The sequence below is a fragment of the Mus pahari genome, chromosome 14 (assembly GCF_900095145.1).
Source record: "Mus pahari chromosome 14, PAHARI_EIJ_v1.1, whole genome shotgun sequence".
Classification (NCBI taxonomy): domain Eukaryota; kingdom Metazoa; phylum Chordata; class Mammalia; order Rodentia; family Muridae; genus Mus; species Mus pahari.
The window spans coordinates 87,141,022-87,158,783 of record NC_034603.1 but is presented as its reverse complement, the minus strand read 5'-3'; the positions used below and the strand labels follow the sequence as shown (position 1 = coordinate 87,158,783).

Genomic DNA, 17,762 nt, shown 5'->3' with positions numbered 1-17,762 from the left:
ATACACAGAGCTGGAAGAGGTTGGGCGGCCCAAGTCACGATGTGCTCTGCCCCTCCAGGAAAGCCCCACCCGAGAGACTGGGGAGCCCTTTCCCAGCACTAAGGAGTCACTCCCCGAGTTCCTGGAGGGTAGCCCCAACTCACCCAGTGCCACCGGCCTGCCACTACGGGCTGGCCACCCGCCCGACAGCTCTGCTCCGGAACCAGGTGAGCCAGGTTTTGGAGGCCAGAGAGTGACATCGATGTCACAGAAGGTCTGGATTCAAGACGCGATATCATCTTAAGTGGGGGCTGGGGTGGGTCACATAACAGAAGTAACTCTCTGGTCTGGCTGGCAGGCAGTAGGTTCGAATGGGACGGTGATTTCCCGCTGGTGCCCGGCAAGGCTGCTTTGGTGACTGAGTTGGATCCTTCTGACCCTGTCCTGGTGGCGCCTCCCACGCCAGCTGCGCCCTTCTCACGCTTCACCGTGTCACCCACACCTGCCTCCCGCTTTTCCATCACCCACGTATCCGACTCAGATGCCCAGTCCGTGGGAGGTATGAGTGTGATGGGGGCTGAGGTAGAGCAGAGGGACACCACGAATGGGGATCTATGAGGGGTGCCATCGGGGGTGATTTGGTGGCCTCTGGTCTGCTGGACATTGCCCTGTTAACAGTGTCTGCCCCCTGGCCTCCGGGCAGACATTGTGTTCTGGCGCACCTGGCCTACTGTCTCCTGGGCCCAGGACCTGCCCACCCTACCACTCTGCCCTCCACAGCAGGATGCTGGGCACCTGTTCTGTTCTTCTCAGTCTGACCGTAGACTCCCGTGACTTACTAGAACATTCCCAGCATGGTGGTCTCTACTCCTGTCATCATCTATGGCTTATCTCTGATCTGAGGTCCTTGCTAGGAGTCTCTGTTGGGACTTTACCCTGGTGGTGGTACCACATAGTTCATCGTGTCAAGTCACGTGCCCTCTCCAACTGCCTACACCCGGCTAGGCTCCTTTCTACCTCCTCCTCCCATAGCCCACTCACAGCTTTGACCAGTCCTTTCTGCCTGCTCCGCCCCTCTGGATACCTCGTCCCCTTGAGGGAAGAACTTGTCACCCTCGTCCCTGCATGACTCTGACCATGCCTTCTTTGTTTGGGCCTCAGTTTCCATGTGTGCACAGACATGGGAGCATTTGCTAAACATTGTCGGCTTTGGATCTGGGTTACACGTGTGTGGGGGGCAGGGGGGTAGTGATAAGTGGGTTATCCCTCATCTAGACACAGGCCTACCACATTGAACAGGCCTGTCACTGGACCAGGCAGTTGTAGGTGTGGGTGAGGTTTGGTGTGTGAGAACCTTTGCCTGGTATCTCCCCACATGCTCACAAAGCACTCCCTTTACCAGGCCCAGCAGCAGGTGCTGGGGGCCGATACACAGAGGCTTGAGACCCAGGTAGTTCCACCCTTCGGAGGCTGGCATCACCGGAGCCCCTGCCATCCTGCCCGGGCAGCGACAAGGTTGGTGACTGACTGGGAATGAATGGGGACCACCGGCACCCTACAGCGTCCTGGAGAAGCAGGTGGTCGAGAGGCCTGTATCTAGCCCTAGACGCGCTGGGCTGTGCGCCTTCTCCATGCTGCCCTGATGGCAGAATGTGTCCTGAGTGGACGCTGGGGTTGGCTGCTAACCCTGGAGATTCCTGTAGCCTGGGGGTCTGTGGGGGTCTGTAAGCATATGTGTACACACTCAAGAAGGGCCCCCTGACTCTTAGGTGACTCTCCACTCCTCCCTCCCTCCCCACCCTTCAGCCACTCTTCCTATATGGCTGATGGTGGTGAACCGGCCTCAGGTCGGGACTAGGCAGTCCAAGGGCCTGTATGCCCTTGTTGGCTAGGTCCTGCCGTGTGTTCAAAGGGCATTTGGCCAGGTTTCAGGATGGCTTTAAGCCTGCAGGTCCCTTTTGGGTCCCCCCACCTTTCTTACCTGGGTCCAGGTTTGCTCAGATCAAGGTTGGACCTCTGGGCTCCAAGCCCTTATCTCAGAGTCCGTGGCTATTTCCCCTTCACTGCCTCTGTGGAAGTCCTTCCCCACGGGGTCTGTGAATTGTTCTGGCCTAGGTCCTGTCCGGTAGGGGCTTCCAGGCTGGGAAGAGATGCCCTCTGCAGGGTAGTGTGGGCAGCTCTCTGTTGCAGGGCGGTGCCTGCCCCACACCCTGGCGACTAGAGGAGAGTAGGGGGTATCCTGCAGCCACTAGGGGCTCCTGCCTGCAGGCAGGGCTGGGAGAAGACAGGGCTGGGGTGGGCAGTACAGGGAATATTTTTGTAACTTGCTGGAGTGAATGAAAATGGGGCGATTCTAAGTTATTGTTGCCAAAGACATGTAAAGTATATTGTTGCTTTGGGGGTGGGGCAATGTTTTCTGTTTTGTTTTTGTTTCTGTTTTTAGTTTGAGGCTTAGGATGGACGCTGGTGCAATGATTTTCTTGTTCCTTGTTTTTTAAGAGAAACCAAGCTAAGAAAAAACCAGCCTGTGTGCTCAGTGTTTTCTTTCGGGGACTGTAGCTAACACCCTGCAGGATGGTAGGTGGGGTGCTCAGCTCTCCTGTCCCTCAAGATGGCTCTCTTAGGTCAGATGAAAGGGGACCTCCAGGGCAGCCACCTGCCTAGCTTCTAGTCTGTCCTAAGCCGGGCGACTGTGGAGTGAGAGGCAGAAGACTGGCAACAGGACTCCTGTGCCCCCTACTCTGCCCTGTCCTGGGGCTGGCCTGTGTGCCTATGTAACGGGTGGGTGCCTCCAGAGGATGTCTTGGGGGAGCTGAAGGAGGAAGTCTGCCTGGGTCTTCCCTGCATCTGACGACTTCTGCCGTCAGCCGAGCTCCTCACCCCGCTGCATCCGAACACAGGCCTGACTGGGTTTTATAGAGATCCTACCTTTGAGCTGAAGTGGGGAAGTAGCCGGAGAGCTGGGCTGGGGCCGGCTCTCCTCTCAGTTGTGCTCGTGATAAATCACTCTTACGAGGGCATGGTCATGCCCTCACTCCGTTCCTGGTCACACCACCAGGCTAACAGACCACACTGCACACGGTGAGCACACGTTTATTGACCAGACACATGTGAGATAAAAAAGTTTAAAGGTCAGCATGGGAATAGGCTTCCTTCCCTGCAAGCCAGTGGAATGTCCTCCTCTGTGTCCAGAGGCTCCCAAGGTTCCACAGTTAGGATCAGAGGTCCCTGTCGCCCGACTGCTGGCCCCTCTGTTGGGGCATCGGTCTCTTGAGGCGGCCACCGCACCAGTAACACCTGGGATCCAGCCCAGGCTGGGCCGATGTGAGACGAGCCTAGGGAGTGGGGCAAGGCAGTCTTCTCTGGACAGGAACATGCCGTGGTCACCCTCAGCTGGTGGGTGGGGACAGAGTGGCGATGCAGAGGAGCCCATCAGCTGAGCAGAGGGGCTGATCTGTCATTGGTCACTGTTGGTTTCAGGTGGACGTTGGCGAAGGGATTCCTGGGGAAAGAAGAGCAGTTTCAGTTTGGGTTGGTGCCCTGGCTAAGCTGTGCCATCAGGCTGCTCCTGGGACCCCCCCCCCACTACTAGAACCCAATGGCCAACTCTTGAAACCAGGGTTGGAGCTGGGTGTTGTCTCATGACCCGTTAGCCCCTAGCACAGCTACCCACCGTCACCTTACATGCTCCAGGCAAGGCAGCAGAGTGGGCAGAATGGTGAGAACTAACCTGGGGTGGATGACCCCATTCTTAGGGAAGGCTCACTTTGGTTTGGTAAGCTCCCACCCCCATGCTGAGTCCAAGGAGTGGCTCTGCTCCCGTGCAGAGCACACGGCCCAGTAGGTCACACAAACCAGCCCAGGCATGCAGGGCGCCACAGAAGGCACGCTGTAGACACGCAGACATGACAGACATGAGGTGCATGTGCCCTGACTCCACAGGTGGGGGACTGACACCAGGACCTTGGCCAGATGGCCAGGTCCTTTGCCGAGGGACTAACCATTTCCCCGAGAGGTGGCCGAGCCACCCAAGTGCCCTTCGGGCCACAGCTGATTCACAAACACGACTCAAGACAAGACGTGGAAATGGAACGGATGGGCACAGACGGGCTGCCCCAGCCCAGCCCTCCCGGCAGCCTCCTCGGCTGTCCCTGTCAGGCTTGGGAGGACCCACTCCAGTGGGATCAGCACAGGGCAGCAGGTGGGAAGGGTCAGGCAGTTCCACAGTGACAGCACAGATGGCGTGTGGACATGGGGGCTCGCAAGGCACAGGACTGCACTCCTAGGGAAGTGCGCTTGGCTCTACAGCCATTACCTGCAATGGGGTCACCTCTGGCCCTGGTGGGTTCTCAGAAGCCCGGGGCTGGTGGTAGGCCCAGGGTGGGCTAGCAGGCTCTCCATTCAGGCTCCCCAAGAAGACCTAATAGGTAGAGTCTCACCCTACATTTTCCTGAAGATGACATTTTCTAAAAATCTGAAACACTTGGACTGAGAGGTTTCAAAGGCGAAGCACAGGGAGAGGCCCAGGTCCCTGTCCCCTCCCAGGAGGCGTCTATGGCTCTACTGCTGCTCACCTCTGCTGAGAGCCAGAGAGTAAGGGCCACCATCTGCTATGCCTGCAGCCTGAGCTCCATCCCAGGCCAGGCTACACCTCTCTCTGCTTTGTGCTGATGGCTGCAGAGGGGCTGACTGCCGGGTGAGATACAGACCCTGGCCATTGCTAGCTGCAGCCTCTGGCACGGCCAGGCTGCCCTTGGCCCACTCCAGATTCTACAGAAGGGCTCCCGAAGGGCAACAGCTCTGGGGAGACTTGGGGTAAGGACAGGCGGTCCTGTTGAGGGAATGGGATAGAGCAGAGAGACTGGCAGGTTGCCCCAGGTAACAGGGCAGAACGGCTGAGATACCTACAGAACACGCCTCACTCCTGCCGTGCTTGGCTCCCTCCATTACTCACCGACATCTATTACCAGCTAGGACCAGAGTGGAAGCTCAGCCCCAGAGGGCCCTACCCAAGAGGCTCTGAAACATTTTCTTCTCTCCTACTCACAAAGTCATGGGATCATTTGGATCACAAATAACCATCTACAGATACCAAAGCCACTGCAAAGTTTTGCTCTGTACATGTTCCCATTAGCAGAATCTGGGGACATGTTTCCTTCCAAAGAACCCAACCAGGCTAGTGAAATTAACCTGAAGGGGGGCATGACCGGCACACGGTGTGCCGAGCACAGCCTATCTCCAGGAGTGGGAGGACTCAACATCTGAAGCTGCACCAACTGGGGAAAGGAGGACCAGGCATCCAGGGATGACCCGTGGCATCCATGCCAGGTGGACTTGGCAGTGTGGCGGGAGGCAGGCGAGGTAGCGGGGCCCACACCAGTTCTCTCCCTGGACTGGGAGAAGTACGGCTCCCAGAGAACATCTTGGATGTGGAGACAGAGGCAGGAGAAAGTGGCCAGCTTAGAGTCTGCCAAGGATATTTCATTCTCTCTGCAAACCTTAGCAGAACTTAACTCCAGAACTCACATTACAGACACCCAGAAAGGCAGCAGGGAGAGTTCTGGCTGTCCACGGGCTGAAACACATCATTGTGACTATCAGGGAGGTAACGGCCGCTCTTGTTAAGGGACACACTCAGGTCCTGGCTTCTCATGCCACCCGCTCCATGTCATGGGTAGGGGATCAAAGCCCCTTGCACTGTGGTGGACAATGCCCAGCAGTGCCCTCCTCCCTGCCCCACATGGTCTACCTCGGCCCACTTCTGCAGTACCAAGGGAAGAAGCAGCTGGCCAGTGTCTTGTAGCCATATGGGGAGGTGGAGGGAACCAGAAGAGGCAAGAAGATCTGATGGCAGAGGTCACCTGACCTGGCTAGGTTCAGCTGTGGTACTCAACAGCTGGACTCGTGACCAACCCCATAGTATCCCACATGAATACCCAGGTACATGCTGTATGACTGGGGGAGGCTGTTCTCCCAGGTCACCCTTTGTGACGAACCACCCTGTTGGGTAGGAGAGAACAGATCTAGGCCAGCCCCATATTCCGCAGCGAAGGCAGCGATGGGGCAGGGTTAGAACCACAAGCCTCCAGGCGGAAGGAAGGTAGGTGAACCACAAGCCAGAGGAGGGAACCGGTGGAAGGAAGGCCCAGCGCCCGGAGCAAGGCATCTCAGCAGGCTCCCAAGCCCTGCCCAGGCCCAGACCCTTCCTGTGGAGGCTGTCCTGACTCAGACCAGAGTGGGTCTAGGCATAGCCATTATAGATGCAGACAGATGGGTGAAAGACCAGGGCAACTTACTAACTCTAGTCAGGGGCAGCTCAAAATCTGGCCACTTCGACATCCGCGCTGTAAGGAAACACAAGGCTTATTGGTAAAGCTAGAGCAGCCGACGGGTACCTATGGACACCGGGAGGCAGAAGGCCGGGCAGGATGGACACCTGCTGGGAAGGGTCCTTGAACACACCTCTCTGCTGGGTGGGGAATGGGGACTAGAGGGCTCACTCTTGCTGGAGTCTGCACCAAACCCTTCTAGGCCCTGCTTTCTCAGCCAGGGTGGCAGGCCACCTGGGTGTCACCATCAGAACCATCTGGGCTTGCACTGTCTGCAAGCCTAGACAGGTCTTGGCAATGACCTGGAATGATCTGCAGGTGAGCTAAGAGGCTGAAGGTGGGCCGAAAGTTGGGGTGCCCTGAGGCGTGGCTTGGCCTACACAGCCCCAACACATGCCAGAGAGTTGGACGGAGGCACAGACCAGCTCAGTGCAATAAATAAAGCCTTTATTCCAACAGTTGACCGCATTACAGGGCACAGTTCAGATTTTAAAAAAAAGGAAAGAAAAAAGGAAAAAATATTTTTTAGCACTTTACATCTTCTTACAAGTTTGCTGTTTTGTGTCTACATTCATCCATTGCACATGGAATCCCCTGGATTTGAAATCTTTTAGCAAAATTAGAACAACACAGAAAGTTCTTTACACAGGTCCAGTTCTGGCTGTGTTTTCCTTAAATATAAAACAGGATCTGTCTGTGTCTGAGCTGCTGTCAGACTGGACCAGCCAGGCCCTAGTCCCCAGCAGGCTTGCTGGGTTTTGCTAACCACATCAGAGGCACGTCCGCAGCTTCCCAAGGGCTTCTGCCAGCTGTAGGGCTGAGCCCACTGGGCCTCGGGCTCCGCTGCCCAGAATTCAGTGTGTGAAGAGACAAAACCAGTAGCCACTGAGTCCAGTGTGCCTGCTTCTAAAGTTACCAAGACACACAAGAGGAGAGTGCTTAGGAGGAACTGGATCAGAGCCTGCTTCTCCCCCGGCCCTGACTGGCTGGCTGGACCCTCTGCGCCGCGACTCTCTCAAAGGCTGGTCATAGAATGATTCCCCAAAGGTGTGTGTGTGTGGACGGGTGGGTGGACTTTGTTTTGAGGTCTTTGGAATGTTTGCATGTGGCCGGGCAGCACCTGCTCTTGCCTCCAGCTCCCACCAGGGCACTGCATGAGCTAACGCCACCCTGTGCCGGGACGCCGCACTCTGGTCTACACACGCCTGCCCAGCAGTATCTGCTGAGGAAGAAGCCTAGTGCCTGGCTTGTGGGGTGGGCAGGGCCTGGCTGGGGCTGCAGCCTCCATCACAGGAGTGGTCGGCTTCCTCAGGAGGCTCCCAAGTGCCCAGGCCCCTTTTCTTGGTGCAGCCCTTGGAAGGGGCCTGAGGCGGGTCAAGGTCCCTGGGCTTGATCCCCCCAGGACCCTAAGTCCTGTCCTGTTCTAGAAGACGCCAGCACTCTGGGGATCAGATGCAGAATAACAGTACGTACACCGGAGTCCATGCAGATCTGTTTTTGTTTTTAGGAAAAAAAAATAGTCCTTTTTCCTGTTTTTCTTTTTTCTTTTTTTTTTCTTTTTTAAAGATTTTTTTCTTTTTCTTCAAACTCTAGCCCTGGCTCATGGCCAGCCTTAGAAAAGGGATGTGCGTCGTGAACACCACAGGGCTAGGGCAGCAGGTGCGGACGGACGCTGCTTTGCCACTCAGCCAGCAGGCCCCCACCTGGCAGTTACTGCTCAAGGCTGGGGACACCTGCTGGGGGCATGAGCGCAGGGGCGCAGAGAGCAGCACCATGGACCCTGGGGGATTTCAGAGTCTGGGATCACCAACAAAAAGGCAGGAGCGGGTGGGAAAACAACCCAAGAACAAACCAACGAGAGCTGAGGAGGGGAACCGATGGAGACTGGGGGGAGCTCTTCAGAGCAGCTGCCTGGGGTCAGCGTCCTCACACTGTGGACACCAGCGTGCCACTGCCACTGTGGAACAAAGCACAGGACAGCTGCCCAGATGCATGCCCACTGCCGGCCAGGGGCAGCAGGCCCGCCCGCCACCCGGCAGAGCCCTGGCCAGCCAGGCTACCTGACCTCTGGGAGGATGATGAACCCAGAACAAGGCTGTGCTCAGCGGGCAGCAGCCACAGCCCTTGGTGAGGATCTACCTGGCTCTAGGGAGAAAAGACCTAGAGGTGGCTGACAACCCTCCTCATCCCTGCCCTGCCTGCTGGGATGAACAGAACAGGCCAAGACACCAAGACCCAGCAGGATGGAGGAGGGGCTCACTGTACTAAGAGCAAAGCAGGAGCCCAGGATGGGTGGGTGGGTGGGTCCAGCTCTGGTGACAGGCTTAGGGTCAAGGTTCCCAAAGTAAGAAGAGCTAGGTCCCAAGGGAGAGGTTACCCTAGCCAAGTCTGTGGCCACCCACCCACAGTCCCAGTGAAGCCTAAAGCCTCTTACCTGCTCACAGACCGTGCCCCGTAGTCATCCAGACCCTGGGGACAAAGGCAGAGCAATCAAGTTGGGCACCGGAGACTAAGAGCCACACGCTCACTGACAGTGTAAGTAAGTTCTAGTACAGTTCTCATAAAGATGGCCCTGCCCCTGTGGAGGTCTAGGCTGGACTCCCCAGGAAGGTGGTTCCTTCCGCACCAACTCTCTATCCTCTCTTTGGTCACAGTGGTTGGGGACCTCTCCAGAGACTGGTGACACGGATGTGGTGACTGTCCTCTCACACTAACAAGGACACCTCCCATCTGGCCAGGGTAGGCTGGATCATGTGTGCTCTCTGTACATACAGGATACACCACTTTATGATGCCACTTTAAATGCCTCCTCGAACCAATCACTGCCCAGAGGCTGGCATGTACCCAAGGCCCATAGCTCTGACCAGAAAAGTCTGGGCACCCCTGCCACCACACGCTCTGAGCCCCAGCTCCAGTGTGGCTCTGAAGCCAAGGATCCTTGCCATCTAGACCTCCCTAGACTCAAGCCCCCAAGTCCCACTCACACTGGCTGAACTGCAGGTGGCCTGGAGGCAGCACGTACAAAGCTTCGCCACCCCTCTAGGTCAGGACGGATGGGATAGCCAAAGGCAGGATCTTGCCTGCCCCCAACATGAGTGAGTGCACATGCTTGGGTCATACAGTCAACGAGCCTCCTCAGATACTGGGGCACCATGCTGGCCCTCAGCTGGCCCAAGACTTAGTAATGGTGAGTTCTCTTTCTCTCTCTATGTGCAGGTACAGGCCCCGCCCTAGGACTAGAGCCAAGGACCTCAAGGGCAGAACAGACAACACCCTTCATTCATATTCATATATATATATATATATTCCGAGACAGGGTTTCTCTGTATAGCTCTGGCTGTCCTGGAACTCACTCTGTAGACCAGGTTGGCCTCAAACTCAGAAATCCGCCTGCCTCTGCCTCCCGAGTGCTGGGATTAAAGGCGTGCGCCACCACACCCGGCTTCACCCTTCATGTTTAAGTCCCAGGTGTATGGGAGCCACTCGTCACCCCTGCAGCTCTGTCCTGCACTCAAAGCCCAAGGGAAGCAGGATGCCCTGAGTACTACTTGACAGGAGTTTGCCAGGGACTATCCCCAGGGCCTACGGCTGCAGTCAGCCACCTATGGCCTTACACGGACTAAAAAGGTCTGGGCCGCAGCAGCTCATGCTACCAGCTGGATGTGACCAAGCACCCTGTTGCTCTTGGGAAAGGAGTTTCTGGTTTCCTTGGCCCTGGGTGGTAGTGGGTATTTAGGATGACCCACAGGCCACCTATGCCCAAGTCCCCAGACCCTACCTAACAGAAAGGTTGTGAGCAGACCCAGTCTGGTAAGGTGTGAGGCTAAAAGTCTCAAGCCATGGAGCCTCTGTCACAAGCCCTGTCAGCCAGCCTCATGTTTCCTCCATGCAGCCCCATCCCAGCCCCAGGACTCACCTGAGAGAAGGCGGGAACTGCCACGCTGTAGGGCCTTTGCTTGAACGTGCCGGCCGTCTGGGTGGGGAATGCCCGGGAGGACGTGCCGTAGTCAGGCGGGGGCAGAGCCAGGTCGTCCTTGTCCAGAAGGTTGCCTGTGCTGCTGCTCTTGCCTTGCTGCAGGCTGCGGGGCGGAGAGGCTCAGTGGCAGGCCGGACGGTCTAACACACGGCCAGTGTCCTCTGCAGACGCTCAGTCTCCTATCTCACGCTTCACTCACTCCATCGGGCTGCTATCAGCAACCAGTGACCTTACATTCCTGTCTAACCTCCCTGCCAGGTTCCTGAGCAGTACATACAGACACACCAGGACGAAACTGCCAAATGCTGGCTGCTGAAGCCCTGTGACAGGGTCCTTCCAACCCTGCTCCAGGAGGTAGGCAGTGGATAGGCAGCCAATCATGATGGGCTGGCTAACAACTGTCCCACATTCCACCTGCATTCTTCCCAGCATTCCCAGGGCTCTTGGGACCCACCTTCCACACCCTTCTACACAGTCTCAAGCATGCAGTAGGGCCTATGAGATGGCTCTGAGGGGCAGAGAAAGAACTGGAAATTCTGCCCAGTTTTGTGCCCAGGGGTCTCAGCTCTAGCCAGTATGCTTACCTCATATGCAATCTGTCACTTCCATCACTGTCCAGGACCCGAGTGTAGGAGAAGGGGAACCAGCCCCGCCTAGAAGAAAGGTCCTAGGTGAGACTCTTGGATCCATTGCATAGGCCCTCCAGATGCAGGACAGGAGCCTGTCAGATCCCAAGTCTCCCCAGCTCCCCAGCCTGTCCTAATCCATATATGGAAGGATAGGTGCTCATGTTCGTTCCAGAGAGCCCAATGATGTGGCTGGGCCCAATGACGTGGATGTGTCCTGAGGCTGAGGCAGTCCAGCTGCCCTGCCTGGTGGAGTCATGGTCTGACAACCTGTTCCTCACTTGACACATAGCTCACTACCATGATGGTCAGAGCTCCAAGACCAGGAGACCACAGGGACAGGGACAGAGACAGCCTCCTATCCTTCAGGGACTTTTTTTTTTTTTTTTTGAGGCTCCCTGCTGGGCCACAGCAAAGCTCAGTTTATACTTCATCTCGGCCATAGCTGCTTAGCCACATGAGCAGAAGACACACCTAGATAAAAACTACTGGGTTTTTTTCTTTTGGGGACGGGGTGAGGGGTGCCTCCAAGTGGCACCAAGACTGGCTGTTCACCCCATATCTTGTAATAGGTATTAAGTTAGGCAGAGCTGGGTGGCCCTGAGACTTGGTGACATTGCTGAAGGCTATTTAGACCTATAGGAGAGTTTGGTATGTGTGGGGGTGGGGTGGGTTGGTCAAGTCTGCTCTGCCAGGGAAACCACAGGCCCTCATCTTGGAAATAGCCAAGTATGCCACAGCGAATATGCATTTACAACACTGTGCCTGTGCCAAATAACAGCAAAGAATGATCAAGCACCGAGAGACACACGTAGTGGCCTGTGGCTTGGTTGCCATGAAGACTGGGCTAGCGGGGAGAAGGCGGAGCTCTGTGGCATCGTGCGTCCCTGCCTCTCCTGCCCAGGTTTCCCACTAGGAGAGCCTGTGACTTTGCGAGCGCGTCTGAGTGTGCTGCCACTCCCTCGTGCTTTCAGAAGAGGGCAGGCTGCTTCAGACTTTCTCTGCGGGTGGGTGCTCACATCTTGGTCTTCTCACTCTCCCCATAGTGCCAGCCGTCACGGGCCTCAGGCACTAGCAGCGTGATGAGGTCGCCCTCCTTGAAGCTCAGCAGAGTGCTATTGTCACCGGCCGCGTGGGAGAAAATGGCCTTGACCCGCATGCGGCCGTTACGTTCTAGGCCAGCTGCCATGGAGCTTGAACGTGGCAGTGTCTTGTTCTCAGCTGCCGAGACAACGGGTGTGTACATGAGAGGGCTGTCCACGGCAGACGGAGCCGGGATACAGGTATTAACAACAGTCATGGCGCAAACACAGGAGCTGCCCATGATCAACTGAAGCCCCTCCACCCTCTCGCCTGTCTGTTTGCTGAAGACAGGGTCCTGGTCTCATTCCACCGTGCCACACTCCAAATCGATACACACTACATGCTCACACATGCATTACATACCCAGGCACATACCATTAACAGGTATTTGTAGACATGCACATAGGCATATGCACGCATATACCATGCAGAAACACGTATCCGTATATATACCTACAGACATACTTGCATAACCATGTGCACGCACACGCACTCACAAGCCTTGGCTTCTCAGCCTAGCACCCTTACTGGTGGCATAGCTGTTCTTCGGGGTCACGCTCTTGCGCACGGGGAGTGTGTTGGAGTACGAGTCGCTCAGCTTGCTTTGAGACTGCGGGGGAGACAGGGATTTGGGCTGGGCAGCCTTTCGGTCAGCCCAGGGGTTGTAGTCCTCGCTGTCCGGGCCTGCGACGCCATTCATGACAGGTACATTCTCCTGAGCAGACATCCGCTGGAGGAAGAGGCAGGGGCAGGGCGTCGCTGGGAGCCAGCTTGGGCCTGGGCTCAGCGCATTGGGCTTGCCCTTTGGAGAGCATGCTACCACCCCAAGGAAAGGGAGCACCCCCTAAGCTTCTAAAGCCCCAGGACTCACCCCCACAAATGGTGCCAGCTCAGGTGGCACTGGCAAGGGCTTGGCTCCGGGAATGGGGTCTGAGATGACCAGGTTGGACTTGGAGGCTGACAGGGCACTTGGAAGGATGGAGCCATTGCTGTTGGCCATCTGCTGCATCAGCTGGACAGCACGGTCTGGGATCTTGTTGGGGTCGGCACAGGCTTGCTGCCACAGAGGCAGCTTCTGGGCCAGCAACTCCTTGCCCTGGAGTGGAAGACACAGGACAAGAAGGGTGTCAGGAGCAGCACGGGGTCCTGTGGGGCACAGTCCATAGGTGTCTCCCTGAGCATCACTGCCGTGCATGTGTGTGGCCTTGCTTGGTCCCAGTGTTGTTCATCAAGGGTTCTTCAACCAGAGGCCTTGCATCTCAAAAAGCGATACTTGCTAAAGAGCACTTAGGTGCTAGGTCGCTGTGAGAGCATCAGGGTGAGATCAGACCAAGGAGGCTGTTCTGGTGGTGCTTCCCCAGGGGCCTACAGAATAAAGAAATGAGGGCTCACACAGCCAGCCCCAGGATAGGCAGCTCCTTTGTGGGCAAAAGTACACAGTGGCAAGGAAAGAGGTGAGAGAGGGGTTAACATTGGAGACAGGACACAGCCATCGAGGCATGGTCCGACCAGGAGGCTGGAGATGTGCAGACGTGGCCTCTGTTGGAGAATGTTTGCCACTTGGATCCACCTCTACAGGGAAGAGCTTGGCTTGCCTCTGGGGCACATGAAGGCCTGTCTCAGGCACAGCCAAATCCAATGAGCACAGAGTACACACAGGGAGCCGGGCAGTGGTGGTGCACGCCTTTAATCCCAGCACTCAGAGGCAGAGGCAGGCGGATCTCTGAGTTCAAGGCCAGTCTGGTCCATAGATTGAGTTCCAGGACAGCCGGGGCTACAGAGAGAACCCCTGTCTTCCCCCACCCCCTCCAAAAAAAGTGTTCACCAGATGAGGGAGCACAGACATGATACAGAGTTCTACTTTTAGGATCTTGTGACTATTTGAATTAAGTCAAAAACCCAAATGGGCAGGGCAGCTGTGCCTGGCATCTGAGCACAGGTAGGGTAGCCCCTGCCCCTGCCAGCCATTGGACAGTGGGTCTGCAGTGCTGTAGAGGGTCCTGAGATGGCCACATTTGTAGGCCGGCATCAAGGACTGTCTTCAGTGTCTGTATGCAGCAGCATGGCCAGCTGCCCACTTAGGGAGGTCAGAGCTTTTCTTCCCAGACCTGACACTAAGCTGGTCCCCACTAGGGGCACAGTTACGACTGCCAGTCTCAAAGCACTGTGCGGGCAAGTGTACTCAGTCAGTTAACTACCAGGTAAGAAAGAAGCCTCTGGGCTTTTGTTTTCCTGATATGGAGCAGAGGCTCTAGGTCGCGCGCGCGCACGTGTGTGTGTATGTGTGTGTGTGTGTGTGTGTGTGTGTGTGACAGTGGGAAGGATGTATACCAGTGTGTATGATGCTCTAGGTTACGTGTGTGTGTGTGTGTGTATGTGAACACACACGATGGTGGGAAGGACACATGTCAGTGTGTATGGTGCTGCGTGAACACATATGACATCGTGTATGGTACTCTAGGTCATATGTGTGTGAACATACATGACAGTGGGAAGGACATGACGGCGTATATGGTGCCAATCTCTAGACCACATTCACTCACAAGGATATGAAAATGGTCTTAATGTTTGGCTGCATTGACTGATTACATCTACGCTCTTGAATATTCTGTGGGACACAATCTGACCCCACCTCAGCTCCTACAGATGCTGTGAATGACAGGCTCTATTCACCCCAACATGTTCTTAGCAAGAGTTTATCATCCCGATCCCAGGTTATGGGAGCCCTCTGCATGCCCTAAGCCCGAGCCACACAAGCAGGGCTCACAGCAGACCACCCTGGAGGACACAGCTCTTCACAGGAACTTCCTTTGTTCAGCAAGGATGGGCCAGGTCCTGTACTGTGGCACTTCCCAGGAAGTGTGTGTGTATGTGTGTGTGTGTGTACACGCATGCACATGTGTGTGTCCTGTGATGGAAGAGGGCAGAGAGAGGAAGCATGGGGGGGAGGTGTTTAGTAGGGAGCACTCACTAGACTTGGTGGAAAGGGGTTGGTTTCTCAGGGGTCACAGAGGGACCAGGAATGGCAGACTCAATGAGCCACCACAAGCCTAGTGCTTCATGGCACCAGAAATCGAGTGGGGGCAAGGAAGGACTCTGAGGACACCGTGTGACCAGCTCTGGTTGAGAAGAAGGCACCTGGAGCAGTGAAGAGGACGACTTGGGAGCTAGGTAGGACCCCACAGCTGCTAGGAGGCGTGGCGTGGGATGAAATGGCCAGTTTCACAGGGGCAGCCAAACTATGGCAGCCAATAGACTTTATGCCAGGAAGGTCCAGACGTCTGGTGACATGGTCCAGCCTTAGAGGGTAGAAGTCACCAGTATCATGGCTTGTAGACCCACTAGCCCACAGGCCACCAGGTGTTCAGATGGGCATGGTCAGGACTGAGGAAGGTGGAAAGCCAACCCTTCCAGAGCCCAGGGGACTGTGTTACTCCCTGCCTAGAATGCCATCAGACCTCAGCTAAAGCAGAAAAACCGATGGTGATTTAAGAATTCCCAGAGCCCATGCCTGGACTGTCCTCAGTGGACAGTCTCCTAAATCATCCAGCAATTTCTAGTGTAGGCCTTTAAAATGTCATGCCCTTTGACCTGGCAATTCTTCCTCTAGAATTCTGTTCCTCAGTCTGAGGAGTTCAAGGATGCCTGTCCCACTTTTAGTGTCCACTCTGGGAGCTCAGACACTCACATAGTCTGGCTCTGTGAACAGCTAGTTCCCGCCTGCACTGAGCAGGAAGGCCCGGCAGCCCGCAGGCCTAGCTCACCTTGGAATGGTAAGCAGCAGAGTTCTTGGCCACAGCGCACTGCTTTTCCACCAGGAAGCAGAACCTCCTGCGCTCCTCAGTGAGAGCCGTCTTGTAGCCATCAGACACGTAGTTCTCCAGCTCGCCCTGCTTATTGCTGATGGCATCGATGTACTGGGGGCAGGATACAGAGGGAACGGTCAGTGAGCACACGGCACATCCTGCTTGGGTTTAGGCAACATATCCACCCATCCCTGCAGGCCTGCCCATGAGCTTGTCCCATGGAGGACCTAGGTGGAAGGGTTTCAGGCTTACAGACATGCACTGTGAACAGGGAAGCGTGTGCATGGAGCCAAAAACCAACACTGGTGCTTTCCTTGGTCACTTTCCACTGAAGCAGGGTCTGCCACAGAACCTGGAGCTCGTGGAACCTAGAGCGTAGCTTGCCCTGGGGAGCCGTCTCCACCTCCCAAGTGCTGGGACAACAGGTACTTGCTGCCATGCTTTATCTGGCGTTTATGTGGGTGCTAGGGATCAGAACTATGGTCCTTACACTTCTATGGCAAGTGCTTTATCCACTGAGCCACCTCCCCAGTCCCCATACAAATATATTTCTGAGCCTCCATGTAGGCAGGTTAACTCTGAACTATAAAACTTAGTTATGCCCTGAGCATGAGGTAATCTTCCTGTCTCTGCCTGTCATGCTGGCATTACAAGCGTGAGCCATCAATCCCAGCATTCCTTGGACTTCTTCCTGAGAAGGGGAAGGAAAGGTACCAGTGGCAGGCCACCCTTTCCAGGCTTTAGCTCTGTGCAGCATAGAAATGTCAGCGTGAGAGGGGCGGGGGGGCTCCTGCAGTACGCTCCCATGCCCCGGCTCCACTGAGGCTCCTGTCACCTACAGTTTCTCTTGCCTCAGAGTCGTAGCTCCAGCAGCTACAGAATGGTCTCAAGAGAACTGACTGAGGAGACCCAGGGAAGCCTGCTGCTGGAGAGAGAGCATGGGCATCCACTGCTGAGGACGTGGGGAGCGGGACAGGTGAGCAAGCCTTTTATTGTTCCATGGATACTATATGCAGGTGAAGAGAGGCCTTCATCAATGACATATGGATCACTATTCCTGGGATAGCATGTGCCTGGTGAGGGGTCCTCACCAGAGCATGAACCTATCCCTCGCCTTTTCATCTGGGTTATTGGGTTTCACCCAGGTATCCAGTCTGGGTGGCCTTGAGAGCCCCCTCAATCCTCAAGATACTCTGGGCTCAAGAGAGGTATGTGGTCAAATGATTCCATAGAATTCTGAGAGCACTGCCTTCCCTAAGCCCCATCTAAAGACGCAATCCCTTGGAAGCCCCCGCGGTCACAGGTACTTCTCTGGACACCAACAGCTGTCTCGTCCCAACTGCTCTTGAGCTTCCTGGGGGAAACATAACCTACCCAGGAAGGTTCTTGTCAAAAAGCCCAGGACCAGCCCAAAGCTCCAGACCTGACATCTATTCTGAATGTGCCAAGACAGAGGGGTGGGGGCTCAGAGAGTCCAGGGACCAGGGAGAAGGTGGTATCAGGTGACATTTAGTGGGATAGTCACAAACTGTAAAAACAAAGGGATTTTGGGGATGGGTGGAAGTGCTGACACATACCATGAGGATAGGCATTCTAGACTAGAAGTGTATAGCTCAGTGGTAGACGCCTGCATAGCACAGGAGATGCCCTAGGCTCCATCCCAGCCCGGCACAGAGGTATGTGCTGCACACCAGCGTTCCCAGCACTCCTGAGGGTCTCCTCAGCGATATAGGGAAAGTGGGTCACCTAGGATCCTTGAGTCCTTGCCATTTGTAAACCAACCAACCTAAGAGAATGCTCCTGCCTGTTTGTTTCTGTTTGTCACTGTTTATCCTTACCCACCTGCCTCAAGAACCCACATTCCAGGGACCTCCATACCCAGCTGGGGTGGTCCATGGCAGTGACTTGTATCAGTTATATGTAGTTCACAATTCGAAAGAAAGCCTCAACCAATAGGTAGAAG

At 55.6% G+C, this 17,762-nt stretch overlaps 2 protein-coding genes across 9 annotated transcripts in view; one reads left to right on the top strand and one right to left on the bottom strand.

Annotated features, from left to right (window-relative positions):
- The window catches only part of Aatk (apoptosis associated tyrosine kinase), a 38,587-nt gene extending 36,044 nt beyond the window's left edge, over nucleotides 1–2,543 (top strand). For 2 of the 3 annotated variants that reach the window (XM_021212498.1, XM_021212500.1), the window contains exons 12-14: nucleotides 59–206; nucleotides 338–538; nucleotides 1,382–2,499. In XM_021212498.1, the coding sequence (XP_021068157.1) occupies nucleotides 59–206; nucleotides 338–538; nucleotides 1,382–1,422 (390 nt within the window). In that variant the 3' untranslated portion in view covers nucleotides 1,423–2,499. Of the gene's footprint in view, nucleotides 1–58; nucleotides 207–337; nucleotides 539–1,381 lie in introns of all 3 variants that reach the window. The other variant, XM_029546065.1, reaches the window with a different exon arrangement.
- Nucleotides 2,544–3,056: 513 nt separating this feature from the next.
- The window catches only part of Baiap2 (BAI1 associated protein 2), a 64,235-nt gene continuing 49,529 nt past the window's right edge, over nucleotides 3,057–17,762 (bottom strand). The window contains exons 7-15 of one of the 6 annotated variants that reach the window (XM_021211615.2): nucleotides 15,758–15,910; nucleotides 12,865–13,089; nucleotides 12,522–12,723; nucleotides 11,930–12,131; nucleotides 10,869–10,937; nucleotides 10,225–10,387; nucleotides 8,743–8,777; nucleotides 6,276–6,323; nucleotides 3,395–3,481 (exon numbers count right to left, since the gene is read on the bottom strand). In XM_021211615.2, coding sequence (XP_021067274.1) covers nucleotides 6,296–6,323; nucleotides 8,743–8,777; nucleotides 10,225–10,387; nucleotides 10,869–10,937; nucleotides 11,930–12,131; nucleotides 12,522–12,723; nucleotides 12,865–13,089; nucleotides 15,758–15,910 — 1,077 coding nt within the window. In that variant the 3' untranslated portion in view covers nucleotides 3,395–3,481; nucleotides 6,276–6,295. The other 5 variants (XM_029546686.1, XM_021211613.2, XM_029546687.1 and 2 more) reach the window with 5 other exon arrangements.